Raw genomic sequence first — 20,551 nt, forward strand, 5'->3', positions numbered from 1 at the left:
TACAAAATGAATTTACTTAACATGGAGAGTTTACTACATTCCTTTTCTTAATGTTTTACAAGTTGGGCACGTGTAGGTAAAATATAGTAGCATTCAGAGAGTTTTAAAGAATTTCATCCATCAACAAATATAATAATAGACACCATGTATTTGAGACCACTTCTCCGAATAAGATATTTTCCCTAATCAAGTGCGAAGATGAGAGGGGCTTTCTAAAGTTACAACAACAATTAATAACCAATCTGATGCTTATTTATCTCCCTTTCAGAGGAAACGGGAAGAAAAACTAATCAACAGCATAAGGCGAAAAAATCAATGCGAAATGACAGTATACTGCCTCTCTTACCCTCAGAATTGGACTACTCCAAATCAAACTAGAATCTTGAAGTTACAATATCACACAGTTGAAAATGGTACTGCATTATGTTCATGATGGAAAACTGCCACGAGGAAAAGAATCTTCCTGCTCAGAAAGCTTTCACCTTTTTCGGAAGTATATAGCTCCTGCTCTACGTGATAATCCCCCGGAAAACAAGGTGGCAGTTTCAGACTAAATCAATTAACCAATCAAACTATGCTTGGTGGATCACCTTCCCAAGTACATGTGGCTCGGGCCCAGCGTGTCCGGATGCAGTCAACTAATGGAGCATGCTGAGAAGGTTCAGGTTTTGAAACTTCAGTGACAGAATCCTTACCGGCAGGATCACTTGTACTTGGGCCTGAAGACATGAACTCCTCTGGCGTCCACCTTGGGGGAACTGAAACCCTCAGCTTAGTGAGTCTAGGCCTTTGTACCGGAATATCATTTCCGGATGAAACCTGGTTTCCACTCATAACTGATTTTGCAATCCCATTGAAGTGGTAAAGATCAAAGACCTTTTTCCCCATTAATCCACTAGGATCTTTCAGCCCTCCCAAACTATTGTCCAAGTCCAACAGGACCTGCCAGAATTCACTCCATACAATGTATCCACTGCTACAGAGGTTTTGAAGCTTGTCAGCTGGAAGATTCACATTAGTATCCCTAAGGACTTGATGAAAACCTTCCACACTAATAAATCCACCACCTCCACTCTGATCTTGAGCATCAAAAGCTCTACGGATCTTTGTTTCCTTGCCTTCAAGTTCATTCTCCTCCTGAACTTTTGTATCTAAAGCAAATAAGACAGTGTAATGAGATTCACTGCCAACAACCCATATTGGCCATGCCGGGCATTTCAAATGCAAGCCAACTTTACAAAAGTTCAGGGACTCTAGCAGAGTAATAAATCCAACTTCAACTGTTGTAGAGATACCCTTCACAAACATGCCACCACCCAAATCCATCCTCCCGTCAAACACATTGGCAACAGCTTCACCAGAAAGCAACAGGTTCACAATTTCCTGTTCCAGAAAAGACAAAATATAACCACTTACAAAATTTTTAAAAACAATACACCTTGCCTAACTAGTACCTAAATCTACAACTGACACAAAAGAGGAGCATACAATGTATTCACCGAAACATAAGCCTTCTATCAATCTCTGGATACCTGTGAAGCATGTCCAAAAGGTGCTGTAACCAAAGGTTGAGAAGGATCATCCCTATCAGCTTGGACAGATTCCTGCACAAAGAAGAACCTGTAAAGGCATGGGCTAGTATGACAAGCTACCAAAGCAGAAATGAAGACATTACAATCTCATGAATATACACATCTGATCACCATTGATTTATTCCAGCTGCAAGGATATGATACCACATTGAAGAATTAGCATAACTAATTAGTCTGCATCTACAACGTTAGGAAATAGACCTTAGGCCTAATTCAACTTCAAAAGCTAGCTCATGAGGTGAGACTGCCCAAGACCGTATAAGGAGACTAATTACCCTATCTACAATCAATGTGGGACTATTCTAATGCTCCCGCACTCCCAAGACATCTTGATCGTGGACAGAATATAACATCGGTGTCCAACATTGGCTAATATAAGAATTGAGATGGGTCACTGATACCATATAAGAAAATGATCTTTTAAGGCATACTCAATTGCAAAAGGAAAAGATGAATAAAAAATTATTAATAACTTCAACTATGTATTCCTATCAAGAATCAAAAATGTTTTTTTCTTTTATTAAAGAGGCAAGACGCTTTATTTTAGAGCAAGGGGGCTTACTGTGACTTGCTTTTAATAAGCCGCCTTACTTTGGAAGAATTTATGTCATTTTAGGTGTTCCTTATGGGGGTATTGTTTAGAAACATATTCATATTTCACATTTCATCCGGCTGATAACATATAAATTCCTGCTTGAATTATGAGGGATTATAGTACTGTAAAATTTTGTTTAAGAATTTACTCTTAATTATGCAGAAAAACAACTTACATCCCAACACTCATGGATCATATTCACTTTTTTAAACAGAATCTCACCACATCTTACAACCCAATGGTCCATTTGTTACCTTTTATGTTACCCAAAAAATCAATGCAACCCTTGAGGGTGTAACAGTACATAGTGCATCCTATGTGATACCTCATAATTATTACTGACCAGCTGAACCTCAACAGGAAGCAGCAAGCATAAAACTTTGTAAAGGGAACAATTTAAAATCTGGTAATCAAGAATTTGAACGTTCAGAGCAAAGCAATCAGAATGAAATGGCTGTGGAAGTGTACCATTGATGTTTATCAAAGTTAATTATGAACAGGAAGACAACTGGATGACTAAGGAGGTTACTACACCTTATGGGGTTAGCCTACGAAGATCCATTAGAGCCCTATGGGGTGCGTTGAAAGACAATTCCAAGATCAAAGTTCTAGACGGGAAGCAAACTAGCTTTTGGAAGGAAAATCGACATGAGGTGGGCAATTTGGAAACTGTCTTTTCAGATATCTTCAATTTAGTCCTCCATCAACGAAGGACTTCAGCAAAAATATGGACACCTCAATGATGGAAGATGGAGCATCATTTTCAAAAGACAAATCAATTACTGGGAATTACAGAGAGTGGCTAATTTATATAGTGCATTTGAGCAATTTACTGGGCTATAGACAGGTAAAGATGTATTGTGGCGGCAAGGCAATAACAGGGGTTTATTCAAGGTCAATGCGACTTACAGAATGACGAATCATTCCAACCAGCAGATTCATAAGACACTAGCCATGGAAACACATTTGGAAAACTAAAATCCCTCAGCAAGCAGCCTGTTTTATGCCAACTAGCTAAAGAGGCGGCCTTAGGCTTACACTAGGCAATCTGATGAGGAGGGCTTCCATTGTGTTCAAGTTGTTTTTTGTGTAAAGAAACAGCAGAGAGAGTGAACCATCTCTTCCTTCATTGTAAGTTCACAACACATCTGTGGAGAATTATCGTAAACCTTAAAGGCATATCCTGGACCTAAGCTCTAGTTAGGCAGAATAGAGGCTTACAAGCAAAGGACAAGAGTAAGAGTATTGTCTCTACCTGCATTTGGTGGACAATTTGGAAGGAGAGAAATTCCAGATGTTTCAAGAATATAGAGAATGGTGTGCAGAAAATCGAGTTGAAATTCATCTTGCTTCTGAGTTTTTGGTGTAATCGGAGATTTACTCAAACGATATTGTTTCTATTATTAATGTTTTATAGAGTATTATCGATAGAAAACAGTAGAATTTTAGAGCTCTCATGTAAATATGGTTTCAGTACTACCTAAGTACTGTTTTGTTTCTTTCAGTTACCAGCTTCAAGAACAAACAAAAAAAAGTAGGCACTTGGCCATAGATTCCAATTTTTCCATTATTTGGAATTTATGAAGTTGGAGTTGTGTTTGGTCAAATTTTTTGCAAAGGAGAGGAGTGCACTTTATTTGAAATTTATAAGATGGAGCTTTTTTCTTTTTTGAAGATGTAGTTGGAAGGTTTGGAGCACTTATCCAAAGTTGAAATTCAACTCCAAACACTAATGTTAAAATAAAGTGAAAAATTATTCTAAAAAAGAAATAATTTTTGGATGACTTAATTGAGAAATTGATGGTCTTACGTGGTACATGGGGCAAATCCCAGGCATGGTCAGGTATCACATGAGCCAACAAATACCAACTTACCATTTTAAGCTGACCTTACCTCAGAATTGAATCCTTGGAGAAGATTAAAGTCAAATTTCAAAAGGAGAAAAAACATCATCCGCCTAAAGATAATTTACTAAGTAACTAGCTTTACCACTTGCCAGTTCTTAGTAAGTCCAGTTCCCACTTCCACTGGTTCAACAAAAAAGGGAGCATTATACATTGGCACCTCAGATATAAGCTCCTTCTGTCCCATTTGCTATGAAGTGCATTGACTTTCAAGGCTTTAAGAGAAAAGGTTTGAATGAGTTATTATGATTGAATTTATTAGATATATAATAGTAGTTTGAATAAGTTATTGATTTATTATATTTAATTTGACAGATATATGTTAAAATAGTGGTTGAAGATATAAGAAAAGGTATAAAGATTTCTCATAAAATTCAATACAACATCGATTAATTTGGGCTTATCAAAACAGGTAGAGTTTTTCAATTAAAGGAAGAGGTCAGACATGTGGATAAACCAAAATAGAAACAAGGTCACAAATTGGATTTGGAATAAGATTTTTTTTTTGGGGGGGGTGGGGGTGGGGGGGGAGTAGAATTACATTCTCTTGTTTTGAAAATGAAGATTATTTTTTTTTTGAAATGAAAATTTCCTCTAGTTGGAAAAGAATTTTCCCCTATGATCAAAAGAACCTTACTCTCATTGTAGTGAGAGAAGCATTGGAACTTCTAAGTAAGAAACCAATAATACATGCATATATTGCTGCTCATACTAAACCCTCGTCATCTTGTTTCCCTAACATGAGCATTAGGGCAGCAGAGTCCATTCGTACTGACAGTTACATGCTTGTGGACCTTGTCCTAATAAAGATTGATCAGCTATCTGTTCATGGACCAATACATTTGCACATTTTTTTATGTCTTTACTCTCATCCTGTTTAGCAATGCGTACATTCAGGACTAGGACCAGTCCTAAGGAAACAGCCTACTTTTCTTCTATGTAGAGGCAAAAATGGGGAGCTTCAACCACCTACCCTCCTCATGAACATGCACACAGACAAATGAAAAAAAATTAAAAAGAACTTACCATTCCATGAGAAAGCAAAGCAGATATTAGGAACAGCATTGCTCCCATACGACTTCGGAATACTGGAAGCAATGCTTCAAGCCTTTGAAGAGCATCCTCTGAAGAAGTATACGTATTAATGATTAAAGCCTTTTGCAAGTTAGCCCCAGACTCAATTGAGAGACCTTCAAGTGCTTTAGAAATGACCTGTATGAAACAGTAACTATTAGAATCAAGCATTAGTCGTTCACCAATAAAGAGAAATTGCAAGCACTTTCACATGCACATGTTCTTGATTAAGCATTACATCCATAAGGTAGAAGTAAAAATCTCAAATCTGAATGAAAAAAAAACAAGAGGAAAGACATGTAAAAAAGATTCAGAATATACCAAAAAGGACAAAATTTTGAGTACATGGGTCAAAAAGCTTTGTTCTTTGGTAGGGTCTCAACATGGATTCCTCAACTTTTATGAAATAAGAGTTACAAATTAGAAGTTAGATGAAAATCATTGTACATCACAATTTTCCTACTAAATATGTTTAGAAGTAAGTAAATTTTTTTGTCCTAAAATAAAAGTCGTTTGATTCCCCAAACAGTCGAATTAAATTAAATAAGAGGGAGTAACACAGAAAGGAGCAACGTGAAAAAACATATCCTACCAAACATCTAGTAGCTTACCTCATCACCTGAACACCCCTGAGGCCCCACAAGGATAGCTTCAACTGTTCTCAAAGATGCTATCACAACCCTTCTATTGCTTCCACACATAAACAATATCTCACACATGCCTCTTACCAATGCTCTGTCCCGGAATCAATAAAAAGGGAAAAGAAGAAAAGATTTTTCAGGATTTTTCCCAAAATATCAAAAAATTCTCAGCAGCAATGATAAAAGTACACCAGTTAACTCAAGAAGAGATGATTCAATCAGACAACTGCAATCAGATGACCATAAAAGGAAAACTAACTGCAGTCAGCAGTTGGTCCTAGTGCTAAAGTTTCTTCATTAGAATTTTTCATTTTTTAGGGAGGGGTCCAGGGATTTTTATTTATTTTTTACTCATAAAAGAAGGCAGTTACATATAAAAATAATGTGTATGGAATATATGTGTGTGTGTGTGTGTGTGTGTGTGTGTAATATCTCTAGTGCATGTCTGCATGAGCCTTGTAGCAGTTAAATATGAAAAAGGGTCTCAATAAGGCATAAATTCAGTAAGCCACTTCAAAAACAACAAAATCTGCCCACATAGGAAAAGATTCACAAAGTATCCACCTTGATTTTTTCTCTTCACTTAGAGACGAAAAAATATCAGCTCCAGCAGAATCTTTATTAGCCAATCTTCTCGAATCCACATTGCCAGACAAGCTAGGTGAAACCATATTTAAATCATCCGAGAAAAACAATAGGTGCTTCAGAACAAAAGCCTGCAAAATCATGGCACCGTTGTCAAAAGAAGATGGAACAGTACGTGCAACTTGAATTGAGTCCAAAAGATGCTAAAGTCAAACGGGGAGTGTGATGAATTTAAAATCAAGTACCACTGGAAGTACAGCGTGCAATCACATAAAACGCACAAATTAAGTACTAAAGCATAATTAGCCAAATAATATGCCATCCAGCAGAACAAAATGGCTCCTGGTTATTTATTGGAAGATACAGAATATGCCCATGAATGTATAAGAAATTAATGCACACTTGCACTGCAACTTTTCCTAATTAACACTGGCATTTGTGTCCGTACATGTGGCTGTAAAACCATATCAATTGCTAACTTCTACCAAATACTTAAATCTACTATCCAGCGGTGACAACATTCATTCTTGACCGCTAGAAGTAGCAGTGAGATTAACATAAATAAAATCAAACCAAGTTCAAACCTATCTTTCCCGTGCAAAAAAAGTTCTCTAATAAGTTAGAGAATGACAACCAGTTCATCTTCATCTATGAAACTAAAATTTATTCCCAAAAAACAAGAGGGGACCAAAGTCTTACCTGTATTGCTGCTAGCACCCCACAGGGCCCACCCTCATGCTGCACTAAACCCATAGATGTATCTGGATCCGGACTAAACCTGCAAAGTATTTTGTTCAAGCATCAGCAAGTCAGCTCAGATGAATCTATGTATTAACTTCCAACCCAAATAAGCAGAGATAGATCAAGGAAGCCAACAATACAAGTAACAAAATTATATAATTACAAGCAGTACAAGAATTTCCCCAGCATATATACAAGGTTTGGAAAGATGCAATGACAGCATCCTCTACATATACGCTACACAAGGACATACTATGACGGTCTCTGTATTAGGTAGCGCAACATCAACACTTCTAAAAGCCTGTTTGACCAAGCTCCAAAAACTGCCTACTTTTTGAGAAGCACTTTCACCAAAACAGCTTTTCAGAGAAGAACTTTTCAAAATGAACAGTTTGTGTTCGGTCACTTTGTTTGAGAATTGTTTTTCCGGTAAATGACGAGTAGATTTTTATTATAATTTTTGATATTGTAATTGGTAAGTAGGTTATGTATGGCCAATCTTTCGAAAAAGTGATTTTGAGTTTCAAATTTAAAAAAGCGACAAGTATCATGGCATTTCACACTGTTAGAATTGTTTACACAGAAATTATTTTAAATATTTATTAAGACAGCCTTTGAAATGATATGAAAGACTCAGTGGAGACCAAAAGAAAAAAAAATTACTTAATTAAAGATATATACAATAAATTAAGAGAAATAGTTTGGTAAATATAAATTTATGGTAAGAATATTTGTCTCGAAAAAAATAACTTTTTGGTTCCGCTTATGGGGAAAAGCAACAATTTATAGTTTCTTCCTATGTAGCACAGACTCTTCAGAAATATCGACGAGTGTGTGTCGGATACTTCAAAAATAGTGTATTGTTGGAAAATTCAACACGAGTGCGGCAACATTTTTGGAGAGTCTGAGCAACGTAGGTTTCTTTCCCAATAGCAAAAATTATTTTTGTCACTCCTTACAATCACTTCTTTTGTAGGCCAAAGACCTCAAATCGAAAGAAAAAAAAATCAGCCTCCAAGAAGCTTGGCCAAACATGTTCTAAGGGAAATGAAGTTTAGCATCACTTAATTAGTTTGTATGGTGGCCATGGACACCAAAAGGGCACTGCTTTGAGGGGCAACGGATTTGGATAAGCATCACTAATGACACTATTTGGAGGATGAATCGATCCATCTCCTAACAACATTAAAAGGGCATCCCAATGCTCTAAGCTCCCGCTATGCATGGAATTCGGGAAGGGCTGAACCACAAGGATCTATTGTACACAGCTTTACCGTCATTTCTGCCAAAACCTTGTTTCCGCAACTTGAATCTGTGATCTCCATGTTACCTGGCAACTTTATCGATTACGCCAAGGCTCCCCTTCCAACAACATTGAATACCCAATATCAAAAGGGGTGTGCATGGTCCATTATAGTTCTTGCCTAAAACTGAAACCCAAGCCAACCTTGAGGCTTGAGCCTTTGGCTATAGTTTTGTTTGATGTGGTTGACGGTTGACCACTTCACAGAGGTCTTTCAAACAAAGCAAGCAAGTTGTGTATCTTAATTTAATTGGAAAGTATAAATTTAAAATGACAAATGAGCAAATCTTGTGGTTTTCAAAACTAGAAAAAAATTATTTTTACTTTTATTTTGAAAAGTACATATCTAGGACTAGGAAATGGATTCCTAAATTGGTGCCTTATGTGTCAATTCAAACCATGCACCATTGCGAGGAACTTGAGAGAGTTCGTTATTAAACTTCCCTAAGCAAATGCCAACATCTTAGTAGGACAAAAAAGTTAGTGGTCATGTAAAGGTGAATTCAAGATTCAAATGTTGAGGATTCTTTTGTGATAGATCCCAAGGTGACAAAATTGTTAAACTCAAAAGGCTTGAGGTGGCTTAGAGGAAGCCAAACCAAAGTGGCATTAGAGTCAGTTCCTTCCCAAGTAAACCTCAGCAAGGACGCAGTCCCTAAAGGGCTAAGTGTAACAACCCACGCATCATTGGTGATGAACTCGAGAGGAAGCTCGCTATTAAACTTGAGCACATACCAATATCAGAATGGAAGGGGAAAATTAGTGTCATATTCAAATGTTGAGGCCTCCATTATGTTATATCCCAGAGTGACAAAATTGTTTAACTGTTAAGGGACCAAAGCGGATAATTCCTTGGTGTACCTTATATCTCTGCCAAACGTAACATTATCCGTATTACAACTCTTACTAGAACTACTCATTACTATTAATTCCAATTTTTTACGTTCTTTCTTATTTTCAGCGATATGCTTATTTTATTTATGTTTTATACAAGTGCCTGAGCACCTAACAGGCTTAAAATTTTGAAAAGAAAAGAAAATAAAATTGCATTGCCCATAACAGCTATTTGTAAGACTATCTACAAGAAACGAAGGATATTCAAACAACACTAAATATACGGAAAAAAACAAGTCGTTAAGAAGAACAAGTACAACTCCAATTGGCAATAGCAAGAGACCAAATGCAATTTTCAATTGAACAAACTACCTCAAGAGATTATATCACATCATGAAAGGAGAAAAAGAAAAATCAAAACCAAGCTGAATCCATTATTTTAAGGGGGGAAAGCATCAATATTACCATACCTTATGCCCTGATTAGTCCACTGACCAAGAATATCCTTGGTAACTTCACAACCAAAGATCATTGAAAACAACTCATTGGCCTCTGCCAATGGAAGTTCTTCCATTAAGTTCACATTTTTCTCCTTACCCTTCACCAAGTTCACATTTTTCTCCGCACCCTTCACCAAGTTCACATTTCTCTCTTCCCCCTTCACCAAATTCACACTCTTACCCTTACATTCCACCTCTCTATTGCCAGACCCACCACTCTTCTCCAACACCACATTCTTGGGCAACGCCAACATCCGCTTTTCAGCAGCAGCAGCCATCAATTCCCTCTGACGTCGCCTGTTTTTCACCTCAGGCGACTCCCCTTCCTCCCCACCACCGCCACCAGATACCTCCTCCTCTCCCGGTTTACTCCTCTTAGGCTCTGGCGACTCCTTCTGCATACTCATCCTTAACGCCATTTTCAACTCTTCATCTTCTTGATCCGCCATTTGTATATTAAAAGAATCCCAGAAGATTCTTTCACAGACCCAGATCCAGGAATTCCACAAAACAGTAAACAAAATCGAATCTTTGAGCAAAAGCCAAGGTTTTCTTGAAATTCTAACTTAGGGTTTTCAAACCCAATGAGATTTTTTTTTCAGTTACAGATGTACAATACAGTAGAATTTCAAAAGATCAGTCTGGAGTGTTCATACAAAAATACATGAATATATGTACAAAGATTGAATTAAATCAATTTGATTCATATATAATGAGAGAATCGAAAGCTAATAAAAGCTGGATTTTATTTAATTATACTATATATATTTTGCATTAACACAAGGGGTCACCTAACAGGACAGGTAAAAGGAAGGTTATACGACGACGTCTTGTTGAAGAGTTTAGAGTTTCTAATATAAGAAGAGGTGCTGAATTGGATTTGGGTGTAAAAGATATCATCAAACACACTCCCGGTTTTTTTTTTAATTGTGATATCTGGTTCAGCTTTGTAAATCTTATTTTTTTATATGTAAATATCCTCATATTAGTTTACACTATACAAGTATTGAATCTCAACAACAGGCGTAATCGTAATAATATTTTACTTCTAAAATAATTAAAAAGTTTATTATTATAACGCGTATTAAGCAATAACATGTAGATAAAAAAGGAACAATAACATTGCACTGTGTGAAATTTTCTCAATTATAATTGTGTATAAAGCTTTAATTTGTATATGATCTTTTATATAATTGTATATTCAAAATATGTATATAAATGAAAAGATAAAGTTCATGTACGTCTTATACATATACATATTAGTGTTGTTGTTACGCATATAAGTATATAAAATTGTTGACTGTTTATTGAAATTTGTTAGTTATATAAATATACATACTTAACTGTTTTTTATGAATTGTATAAGTATATGAAACTGTTGAATGTCTATACGAATTTATATATTAACATAGTGCAGGTTATTATGTGTATATATTTGTAATAAGTATATGTACGTGTAAATTATTTTAGGTTTTGTAAATTGCATATTTGAATAAAGTTTTAATTTGTGTATATAAAAATTTATATGAGTATATAATTTGAAAATGTGTATAAGTGAAAAATTGAAGTTGCTAGAATTTGTTTAAATATATGTTCTGCCTATTTAGAAAATGATGACGTGCTAGAGAATTTTAAATTTTAAATTGAATTTGTGGAGAAGATTAAGGAGAAATTGAAGGAATGAGAAGAACATATTGTATGAAATAAAGAGAAAAGTAGGAGTGTGCACTATTTGGTTTAAACCGAAAAATCAAAAATCAAACCGAATTGTAATTTGGATTGATTTTTTGAATTTTTGGTTTGATTTTGAATTTATAAATTACTTTGTTTGATTTTTTGGTTTGATTTCGAATTTTAAAAAATCAAAACTGAAAAAACCCGAATTATATATAAATAGATTAATAACTACACATATAATATTTAGGTTTACAATATAGGATACTAGTAATTTAGTATTACCGTAATATTTAGGCCCTTATCAAATTACTGCTATCCTTTTTCACTAAATTATAGACATAAGATTTTACATTATAATTATAAATATCACATATTACGTGCACTTTCATGGAAAAAAACTAGCAAAACTAAAATATGAGTTGAATTGTTGGTCCAACCTCGATGCGATTTGTGTTTAGTGATAGTACTTTAGAGATTGGAATTATCATCAATGAGCATTTAGTTTGATTTTATGTTTGGACATATGTTGATAGTATGTTGGATAAGATATTTAAGAGATTCAATATTAGCATTTTTCCTTAAATGAAATTTTTAATTTTGAAGCATGCAAATATAACTTTGATTATGTTATTAATTAGTTATGAAATAAGTTATAATTGAATAGTCAAACAAAAAAAAAACAAATCAAAAAGAGAAAAATTGAACCGAACCATTTTTTTGGTTCGGATTCGTTATACTTTTTCAAAATAGAAAATTGAAAAACCCAAATCGAATAACACAAAATCGAATCAAAAAATCGAATGCACACCCCCAGAGAAAAGAGAAAATATCCGTTTAAATTTTTTAATAATTTATATAAATCAGTGGGGCCTTATAATAGCAAAATGATTGAGATTTTGCTTATTAATTGAAATAAATAAAAAGATAATTATTGCATTTTTTATTATTTTTTTAAACAAGCAAACTATATAAAAAATTGTGATCCAGCTAATATACAGAAAGACACATTCGTAGCAAAATAAATTTTTCTACGAAATACAATTCTAATTTTTTTTTTATATTTGCTATACATGAAATCTACTCTATAAAAATTCATAACAATATGAAATATATATATATTACCCTTTTATATAAATGAACAAGAGAGGACGAGCACAACATCAACAATTTGTACAAATAGCAAAATAATGTGTACCGTGGGTTTGTGCTATGTGGGCTTACTTGATTGGCTATCAGACACATAGGCACTTTTCTTTGCAGGAAACCAGCTGTATTGCACTTTGATGTTAGATTTTTCTCCTCACAAACATAGATCTATAGACTGTCTATAATGGTGCTAATAAACCTCTTTTTTTCCTTCACTGTTTGAACGTCGAATCTCGCCATTTATGGTGGTACAATTTGTATTTGGTGTTTCTATTGGTTGATATTTGTGTTATATAAGCCAACAAGAGCTAGAGCAATATGCTACTACTATGAGTCAAGAACATGTTGCTTCTTTGCGATACTCATTTCAAATTCTTTCAGACTTGAAAGTGTTTGTTTTCCTTGTCGTGTCTATATGCTTTAATTTTTTTACAGGTAAGTTATGTCATTATTGTGTTGCCGAAATTTTTCACTAGAACAAAATGTGTGTGTCGTGAGAGAGCTTAGTACCAAGAGTTGGCCGATTTAAAATATGTTGAAAGTCGTCGAATGAAATTGAAGTAAGGGCTTCCCTCCTCTTATTGGTATCTATTGCTTTTTATCTACAATGTTTTGTTACCATGTAGAGAAGGAGTTACCAGTTAAGTTTTTTTATAATTGCCTTAATTTTATTGATATTTTTTTTAATGGTATTTTATTTACTTACATGTGTTATTCTACAGTAGTATCATTATTACTTATTTTAAATTTTTTATCTAAGTGAAAGAATGTTCTGTTTCGGAGAAAAAAGTGATAGTCAACACTCTCTGCATTAAGAAACAATTGGTGGAAATCATTTTGATCTGTGGAGATAAAATTTTGACACTCAGTCAAGATACATGACTAGATAATGACGCTAAAAACTATATTTGTACTATTGTTTTCTAAAAATAATCTGAAGATTTTGAAATTTTTTTATATTTAAGCACTAGATTGAATCAAATAGTAAGAGATCATAAAATTACTTGATCTCTTGAACCTTTTAGTGTTTGCGAAATAGTAAGAAGAGTGAAGTAAATGTTGCTAGCAATGATCACATGAAAGTTCCTAGTTGCACCCAGGAAGTTGTGATCGTACATTATAACTTGTATTAACTATGCGTTCTAGTCTCGATGTGTGAAAGTACCTGACTTGGAATCTTAAGACACTGAAATGACTGAACTGAGAATTTTTGACTACTTTCAATTGAATGAGGTACTTAAGAAATTTAGTTTCTTTTTATTTGATTTCCTTCTTTATAATATCAATTTATTGGCATATTTCTAAAATATTCTGTTAATTAAAATATTAAGAATATATCTTAAGCTCGTAGAAAATTATTACTTTTTAATAATAAGCTTTAACAAGAGCACAAAATAACTCATCCTCCTGACTAAGATCACAAAATGAATCTCAAAGAATGACATAAAAATAAAACAACAAAATCACAATTCGGCTTCTTGACTCAAACACGTTTATGTAATTATAGTTTGTTGGTTTATTCAAAGTGAGTAGACTCAAATTCAAAATGCGATACACAAGTCACGATTGCATTTACACGTTCGGATTGATATATGTTGACAGTGACGTACACATAATTTTTTACAAGTGGGTGTCACCCCTATATATATACATATATATATATATATACACACACACACATATATATATATGATGAAGCAGGTCACAAAACAATTTATGTTGAAGTGTCTAATTGAAATATGCAGACAACTTTAGGTGACCGTATATGACTTAAGCCTAAAATATATCTTGAACTATGCTAAAGATATACCCCTACATGAATTTTTAAAAATTAAAAGTCAAAAATAAAAATATAAAACGAATTCTTTTCACTTTCATTAGATAATAGGTATATGCGATCTCCTTTTATAATAATAAAGATATATAAGAACCATTATATAACAATAAAAGTATATATAAGTTACATTATAATGAGAGATGAACTATGTATAATTTTAAATGATAAAATTAAAAAATATATTGAATCATTTTAATGTAAGGGAATATATATATCTACACTATTTATTAACGAGATTTGGTATATATTGCTCTTTAAATGGATCTGTATTCTCTCCTTATTTCCCCCTAATTTTGCTAAACACGCCAAAACATATATTATCATTATAATTTTTTCATTTCCCAACAATAACTTTTTTATCTTAATTTATGTCATATTATTTATTTCTTTTAAATCAAATAATTTAATACAATTAAAAATTTGTGTGTAAAATTTTCTATTTTTTTAAAAATAAAATTTATATATTATGTAAAAAAGTACTATATATTAAAATTTGTTTGAATTTTGAAAGATATAAATTGGGATGCAGGAGTAATAAAACACATATACAGATTAGAGAGAAATAAAAAACGCCCATGCTCAAAAACGGAGATAGAGAAATTCGCTAAAAAATTCCTTGTTCATCGCTGAAACCTTGGATCAAGGTATGTATTTGAACACAAATCCCTTCACTCAACACTCATAGCTGATGTGAATTTGTTCATAGCCCTAAAAATCACTGTGTTCAGAGTCCTAATTGTCGTTCTTCACATCATTCAGAGCCCTAAAATCGCTGGTATGAGTTTCTTCTTACAATATATGATTGGCTTATTCATATATTAATTAATTACAATTTTGAGGAAGAATAAAGTGTTTATTGGTGTATATTGCAGTTACTAAACTTAAGCAATGCTTCAACAGTCATCATTCACTTAAGAATCACCTGTGTAGAAAATTGGTGTATAACCTCAACTGTATCTTCTATTAGAATCCCAAATCGGCAACATATGTCCTTTACACTTTGCTAGAAATGGCCTAACACTAAAAAGTAGGTGGAAAACTAAGCTGGTTATATATTTAAGTTTAATTCACACATGCATGGTGATTTAGATGTGTGCTGAATCTGTGTTAGCTGTAGTCCATGTACTAAGATTATTATTGGTGATGCATGAAGTTTATCATTAACTCAATGGACAAGAAATTTAAGAACACGTCATAGATGTGTGGAAGCCAATTTCAGCCTTCATTTTTTTTGGTAATTTTGAACGAAATTAACCTAATGATTTTGTCCATATACAACTCATTTGTGGAGAATCATCCTAAACCTTAAGGGTATAGCATGGACAATGCCAGGCAAGATAATAGCTGGGAGGGAAGATGTTCACATGCTAAAGATAAGAGTAGATGGAGAATTGTCTCAGCTTGTATTTGGTGGACAACTTGGAAGGAGAGGAGTTCCAGATGTTCTGAGAGATAGGCCTTAGAGAATGATGTGCAGAACATCAAGTTGAATTTCATCTTACTGCTATGTTTTTGGTGTTATCAGATTTACTCTAGTGATATTGTGTCTATCATAGATGTTCTAGATTCTTTATAGCTAGAGAGGGAAGACACTAGAGCTCTATTGTTAATATGTTTCATTACTACCCAACTACTGTTTTGATCCCTGGTATGATACAAAGTTACTCGTTTCAAAAAAAAAAAAAACTGTAAAGTGTAGTCCTGGAATTCGAACACAAATGTTTGTGATTGATGGATGTCTGAACCAACATGAAAGATGTATATAATATAAGTTTTCTAGATCCTCCTACTTCTACTTGGATCCTCTTTGTATTCAAAACACTTAAGTACTTTTTTATGATTAATAAAATGTCGTATTTACCGATTAAAAGAACTCTTTAGAACAGATAGAATACCAAGTCATCAACGTTGGGTCCGTGCTCAACACAGGCTATTACCTATCTAGTATGGAAATATATGCCATTTAATATGTGTTGTTTAACACAAATACTGAGTCTAGGATGAAGCTAGTGGGTTCTGCGGAGTCCATAAGAGAAACTGTAACTCTGCCACCAGTGACTACTGAGTAAGATGTTTCGCTCACATTGAATTATGGGCATCCTGCATTGATTTTTCATTCCTTCAAACTAAGAACTATGTACTTCTTTCTTTTTTGTAGTGTGAATGTTCAAGTTAATTAAAAAATTGTTCAAAATTTAGGTGCTAAACTATGTTGTAACTATCCACAGTTGAAAAGCATAGTGAAGGCAAAAATGAGCCTTGATTTTATTCATCATTCATGTTCTCACTCCTAGCTCTTTGTTCAAGTTTAAACACACTTTTTTTTGTGGTTCTGGAAAATTCGATTTCACTTGTTTGTTGAATAGGATTGTATCTTTACTCTGTTTCGTATTGTAATTTTCAATTTAACCTCAAACGTTTAATTCAGTTGATTAAAATCCTCTTAGCACCTTTAGTTTGTTAAACGCACTATATTTCTTTTTTCCTTCCATTTTCAATTCATTGTGTCTATTAAAGGAATTTAATTATTAGACATTGGGGTGATCTTGAATTCGCTGAAAGTATCAAAGTTTTCCTTCCTATTTGGCTTTAAGTTGTTGGCTTCACTTGAGAGGAAAAGTTTCATTAACTTGTCGTAACCAGTTAGAATTGAATACAGCAGAATCAAGAGATAAATATTTGAGAATTTGTGGTTTAGGAAAAATTATTTATGGTTTAGGAAAAATTTGGGATAGAGAGAATCCCTAATTTATGGTTTAGGAAAAATGATTTAGTAACTGAATGAAATATACCTGACTAGAGAGGAATAGATATAGAAGATTTCATAGTCAACCTATAACTAGTATGGGATTGAGCTATAGTTGAGTGAGAGTCCATAGTTGAGTGAGAGTTTGTTCTCAGAGAAATCTCCAGTTTATCATAATTTCTGTATCTGAATTTATATGCAAACAGGAACAGAAATTGGAGGATTCGAGGCTATGAGAAATGAAGATTCATCTGGGACTGGTTAAGAGGAGCTGAAGGTGCAATAGTGAGAAGGATTTCGGTTGTGGCAAGGGTTGAGAAGAAACGAAGAATGATCTTACTAATACAAGGATTAACAATTGCTTTTTCCTACAGGAGTTTCTCTTAAACTCGTTTTCGTTGCTCTAACTAACAGTAAATGAGACTTAATATGTAGTAAATAATCCTATTTGCATGATGCATAGTTATATGGTTGCTGTAATCTAGTCTGTGTATGGTTGTTAAATGTTAAAAATATTTAATTTTATATGTTCCTCTTCCCTTATTGCAGTTTACATGTTTACAAATAGCCAAAGGCAAGAAGAGCGCACCGGAAAATATGGGACTCCAAGGGTGAAGTACCTTCAGGTTAATCCTGCAACTCACTGTATTGATTGCCTGACGCTATGAGAGAAAGAACACTAGAACTGCAAAACTTTGAATTGATACTAAGTAAAAATTGTGCATAACAATTCCTTATTAGCATAGATCTTGTTTGCTTGTTTGCCCAATCAGTTCTTTGATTCTTGTTTCAGGAATTGGTGAATCAGTTTCAGAATGCTTCTGCTGAAGGTATGCTTAGACTTTTATTCAACTGATTTTCGCTGTATCTACCGAACTTGGATTTGCTGAAATGAGACAAAATGTACTATCAGAATATCATATGGACATTCTTGTTTAGTCAAGTGCATTATTTTCATCAGGGAGTTCATAGATGTTTTCTAGCTTACAATAATGTTTATATTAACATAAGAATATCATTAACACTGTCAAGTCACTAGGAAGCTGTGTTCATATTTGTAAGTTAGGGCGTTTTATGGCGGGTTTCGAGTTTTCAAGCAAGATGTTGAACGATAAAGCAGCTGTTATTCTGACCAACAGATATCTATTAGCTATGGCAATTCGACTTACATTTGTCCCCTAAAAATAGGAATAACAGCGTAAATTAGTAAGATGTATGTCCTATCATTATTCCCTGTCTTTCCTCCATGAGAAAAAACTGCTCAGCGAGACGACGTAGTCATGTCGATAGCATCCAGAGCAAAGATTGATATATAATGAGGTTCAGATCCATCTGAAACATAGTATTTTACTACTTAAGGAACTATACTAGCGGCCAACCCAATTTATTGTAGAAAGTTTCGCGATCAATGATTGAACCAACAGAGCAATCAGTATTGCTAACTAATAGAGTCTGTTAGTCTGACATTTCTGTGTCTGTTCAGTGGAAAGTTAATTTCACGCTTGTCAAGATAATAACATATATGGCAGCCAATTGATTAACTTCAATCTGCTTTCTTCACTTCTTGTTTTGGCATCTATATGGCTTGATATATTCTTGTTATTACAGAGACAAAAGAGAAGATCGTTGCTAATTTGGCGAACTTTGCATATGATCCTTTCAACTTTACCTTTTTGCGCCAGGTCAAGAATCTTCTGATGAGTAGTTTGATTTTGTTATTCAATCATCTTTTTCTCTTCTGGTTGCCTCAACATGTCTTGTAATATTCAACAGCTTAATGTTATAGAACTTTTTCTCGACTGTTTAACTGAGCCTAGTGAGAAGCTTGTGGAATTTGGGATTGGAGGAATCTGCAATGCTTGTTCCGGTAAAGATCAAAGCTGTAGGAATTTATGTTGGTTCCATGATTTGGAACTTTTTTTTCTTGGTTCTGCTTTGAATCACAGTAGACTTCCTGTGATCTTCTCCAAAAAGTTGACTCAATAAGCGTTTGTGCTTGCAGATCCAGCTAATGCTGCTCTTGTCACTCAAAATGATGGTATCCCTCTCGTCATCCAGTGTTTGTCAAGTCCTGTTAGGAACACGGTAAGGACATAAACAAACATTTTGTGGTCTTCTTGGTTATTGAGTTCTTGCTGTTCATTCGTTAAAATTGCACATATACACATATACGTAGTGAGAAACTCGAAACTAAAATTGTTAATTGAACTGTTGAGTACCATTGATCCGTCAATCTTGTGGATAACTTTGATAAAAAATTTCATGCATCAGACATATCATATCATCTCTTATAGAACTTGGTCTCTTCTTTTTCCTTTTTTATGTTTGGCATCATACAAACTTCTGTTACTTTAGGCTGCAATCAGAATAAAATGATGTTGTCGGAATCAGCTGTTCTACACACGAAGACTTCCAAATTTTACTAATTTTGTTCCTCAATCTCAAACTGGTTTACTGTTTGGTGGTCAATTTTACTTCTCAAGGTCACTTATGGACATCCTCTTTTAAGCAATTCCAGAATTATGAACATAAACATTGCTCTCCTCGTCTTTATTCGAACAATCAAAATGATTTTTATATGTTTATATAATAGATGTTGAATTCCATTGGACTTCATTTTGTGTTCGTCTCTGAACACCTCCCACCCCTTGAAAAACATTGTTCTGCCACTGGCTCAACGTATATGGATGTATGTACATGGATTTGACACAAATGAACTTCAAACTGGGCAGGTGAATTACGCTCTAGGAGCATTGTATTATCTATGCAATGCATCAAACAAGGAAGAGATCTTAAAGCCAGAAGTAATTGATGCAATCAAGAGTTATGCAGCTGCAGGTGGAGTTAGTACAAGCTTCAGTAATTTAGCTCAGGCTTTCTTAGATCAACATGTTCCTCAGCTTAATTAAAATGCAGGAAATAAAAGATTATGTTGTAAAATTATATTTGAGCGGATGATCTATCGCAAATAATTTATTACTTCCAATTCATTATATTTTCAAAAAGTTATGAAGTCCACGAAGCACGTGACGTGGGCAAAGAAGACCCATGCCAAGCCAGTGGGAGATGGAAACAAAACATGTAATAAAGAGAACAAATATTGAGTTTCGAAAAGAACAGAAATTAGCACAAGGACGAGAATCACATTATCTTAGTGCCAACCACTAATCCTATGTATCACTCTCCGCTTTCCACGTGTCATCCTACAATTCCTTTGCCATCAGATCAGATAGCCCCGTTAATACCTGCACTGTACTGTATATCAAAAAATACGTAACAATCATTCAAATAATTTAAACTTTATATAAATATCAATTTATCATCGATTTCTATCTTGGTATGCTTTCGCTGCCCTTTGTTGTTAGGAGTTGATATA

General features: G+C 34.0%; 2 protein-coding genes across 15 annotated transcripts; one reads left to right on the top strand and one right to left on the bottom strand.

Annotated features, from left to right (window-relative positions):
• Positions 1–101: 101 nt before the first annotated feature.
• LOC101265818 (uncharacterized) lies at positions 102–10,705 on the bottom strand. Its single transcript, XM_010321778.4, has 7 exons — positions 9,740–10,705; positions 7,091–7,169; positions 6,371–6,522; positions 5,777–5,900; positions 5,118–5,303; positions 1,533–1,604; positions 102–1,383 (listed from the first exon to the last, which is right to left on the bottom strand). The coding sequence occupies exons 1-7, from the start codon at positions 10,216–10,218 to the stop codon at positions 568–570; spliced, it is 1,908 nt and encodes a 635-aa protein (XP_010320080.1). The 5' UTR covers positions 10,219–10,705; the 3' UTR covers positions 102–567.
• A 4,253-nt stretch (positions 10,706–14,958) lies between these two features.
• Positions 14,959–20,161, top strand: LOC101266116 (uncharacterized). Of its 14 annotated transcripts, none has more exons than XM_069297288.1 (8): positions 14,959–15,073; positions 17,382–17,588; positions 17,725–17,801; positions 17,969–18,005; positions 18,784–18,857; positions 18,949–19,042; positions 19,178–19,260; positions 19,908–20,161. In XM_069297288.1, exons 3-8 carry the CDS (start codon positions 17,730–17,732, stop codon positions 20,082–20,084), a joined length of 537 nt encoding a protein of 178 aa, XP_069153389.1. In that variant the 5' UTR covers positions 14,959–15,073; positions 17,382–17,588; positions 17,725–17,729; the 3' UTR covers positions 20,085–20,161. The 14 variants fall into 14 exon arrangements, with proteins under 14 accessions (XP_069153389.1, XP_025886567.1, XP_069153386.1 ...); XM_019213598.3 differs by lacking the exon at positions 17,382–17,588 and adding an exon at positions 15,158–15,204 and having other exon boundaries at positions 14,968–15,073; positions 18,949–19,057; XM_069297286.1 differs by adding an exon at positions 15,158–15,204 and having other exon boundaries at positions 14,970–15,073; positions 17,382–17,801.
• The last annotated feature ends 390 nt before the right edge of the window (positions 20,162–20,551 follow it).

The sequence above is a fragment of the Solanum lycopersicum genome, chromosome 4 (assembly GCF_036512215.1).
Source record: "Solanum lycopersicum chromosome 4, SLM_r2.1".
In the NCBI taxonomy this organism is placed as follows: domain Eukaryota; kingdom Viridiplantae; phylum Streptophyta; class Magnoliopsida; order Solanales; family Solanaceae; genus Solanum; species Solanum lycopersicum.

Bases quoted from the DNA above. Each gene is read 5' to 3' on its own strand.
- LOC101265818 (XM_010321778.4), bottom strand. From the start codon at position 10,218: ATGGCGGATCAAGAAGATGAAGAGTTGAAAATGGCGTTAAGGATGAGT. The intron at 7,170-9,739 runs GTATGGTAATAT...AATACTTTGCAG, and splicing joins TGGACTAATCAGGGCATAAG to GTTTAGTCCGGATCCAGATA. The intron at 6,523-7,090 runs GTAAGACTTTGG...ATGATTTTGCAG, and splicing joins GGGTGCTAGCAGCAATACAG to GCTTTTGTTCTGAAGCACCT.
- LOC101266116 (XM_026030782.2), top strand. From the start codon at position 17,679: ATGTTAAAAATATTTAATTTTATATGTTCCTCTTCCCTTATTGCAGTT. The intron at 17,802-17,968 runs GTTAATCCTGCA...TTCTTGTTTCAG, and splicing joins CAAGGGTGAAGTACCTTCAG to GAATTGGTGAATCAGTTTCA. The intron at 18,006-18,783 runs GTATGCTTAGAC...TTGTTATTACAG, and splicing joins TCAGAATGCTTCTGCTGAAG to AGACAAAAGAGAAGATCGTT.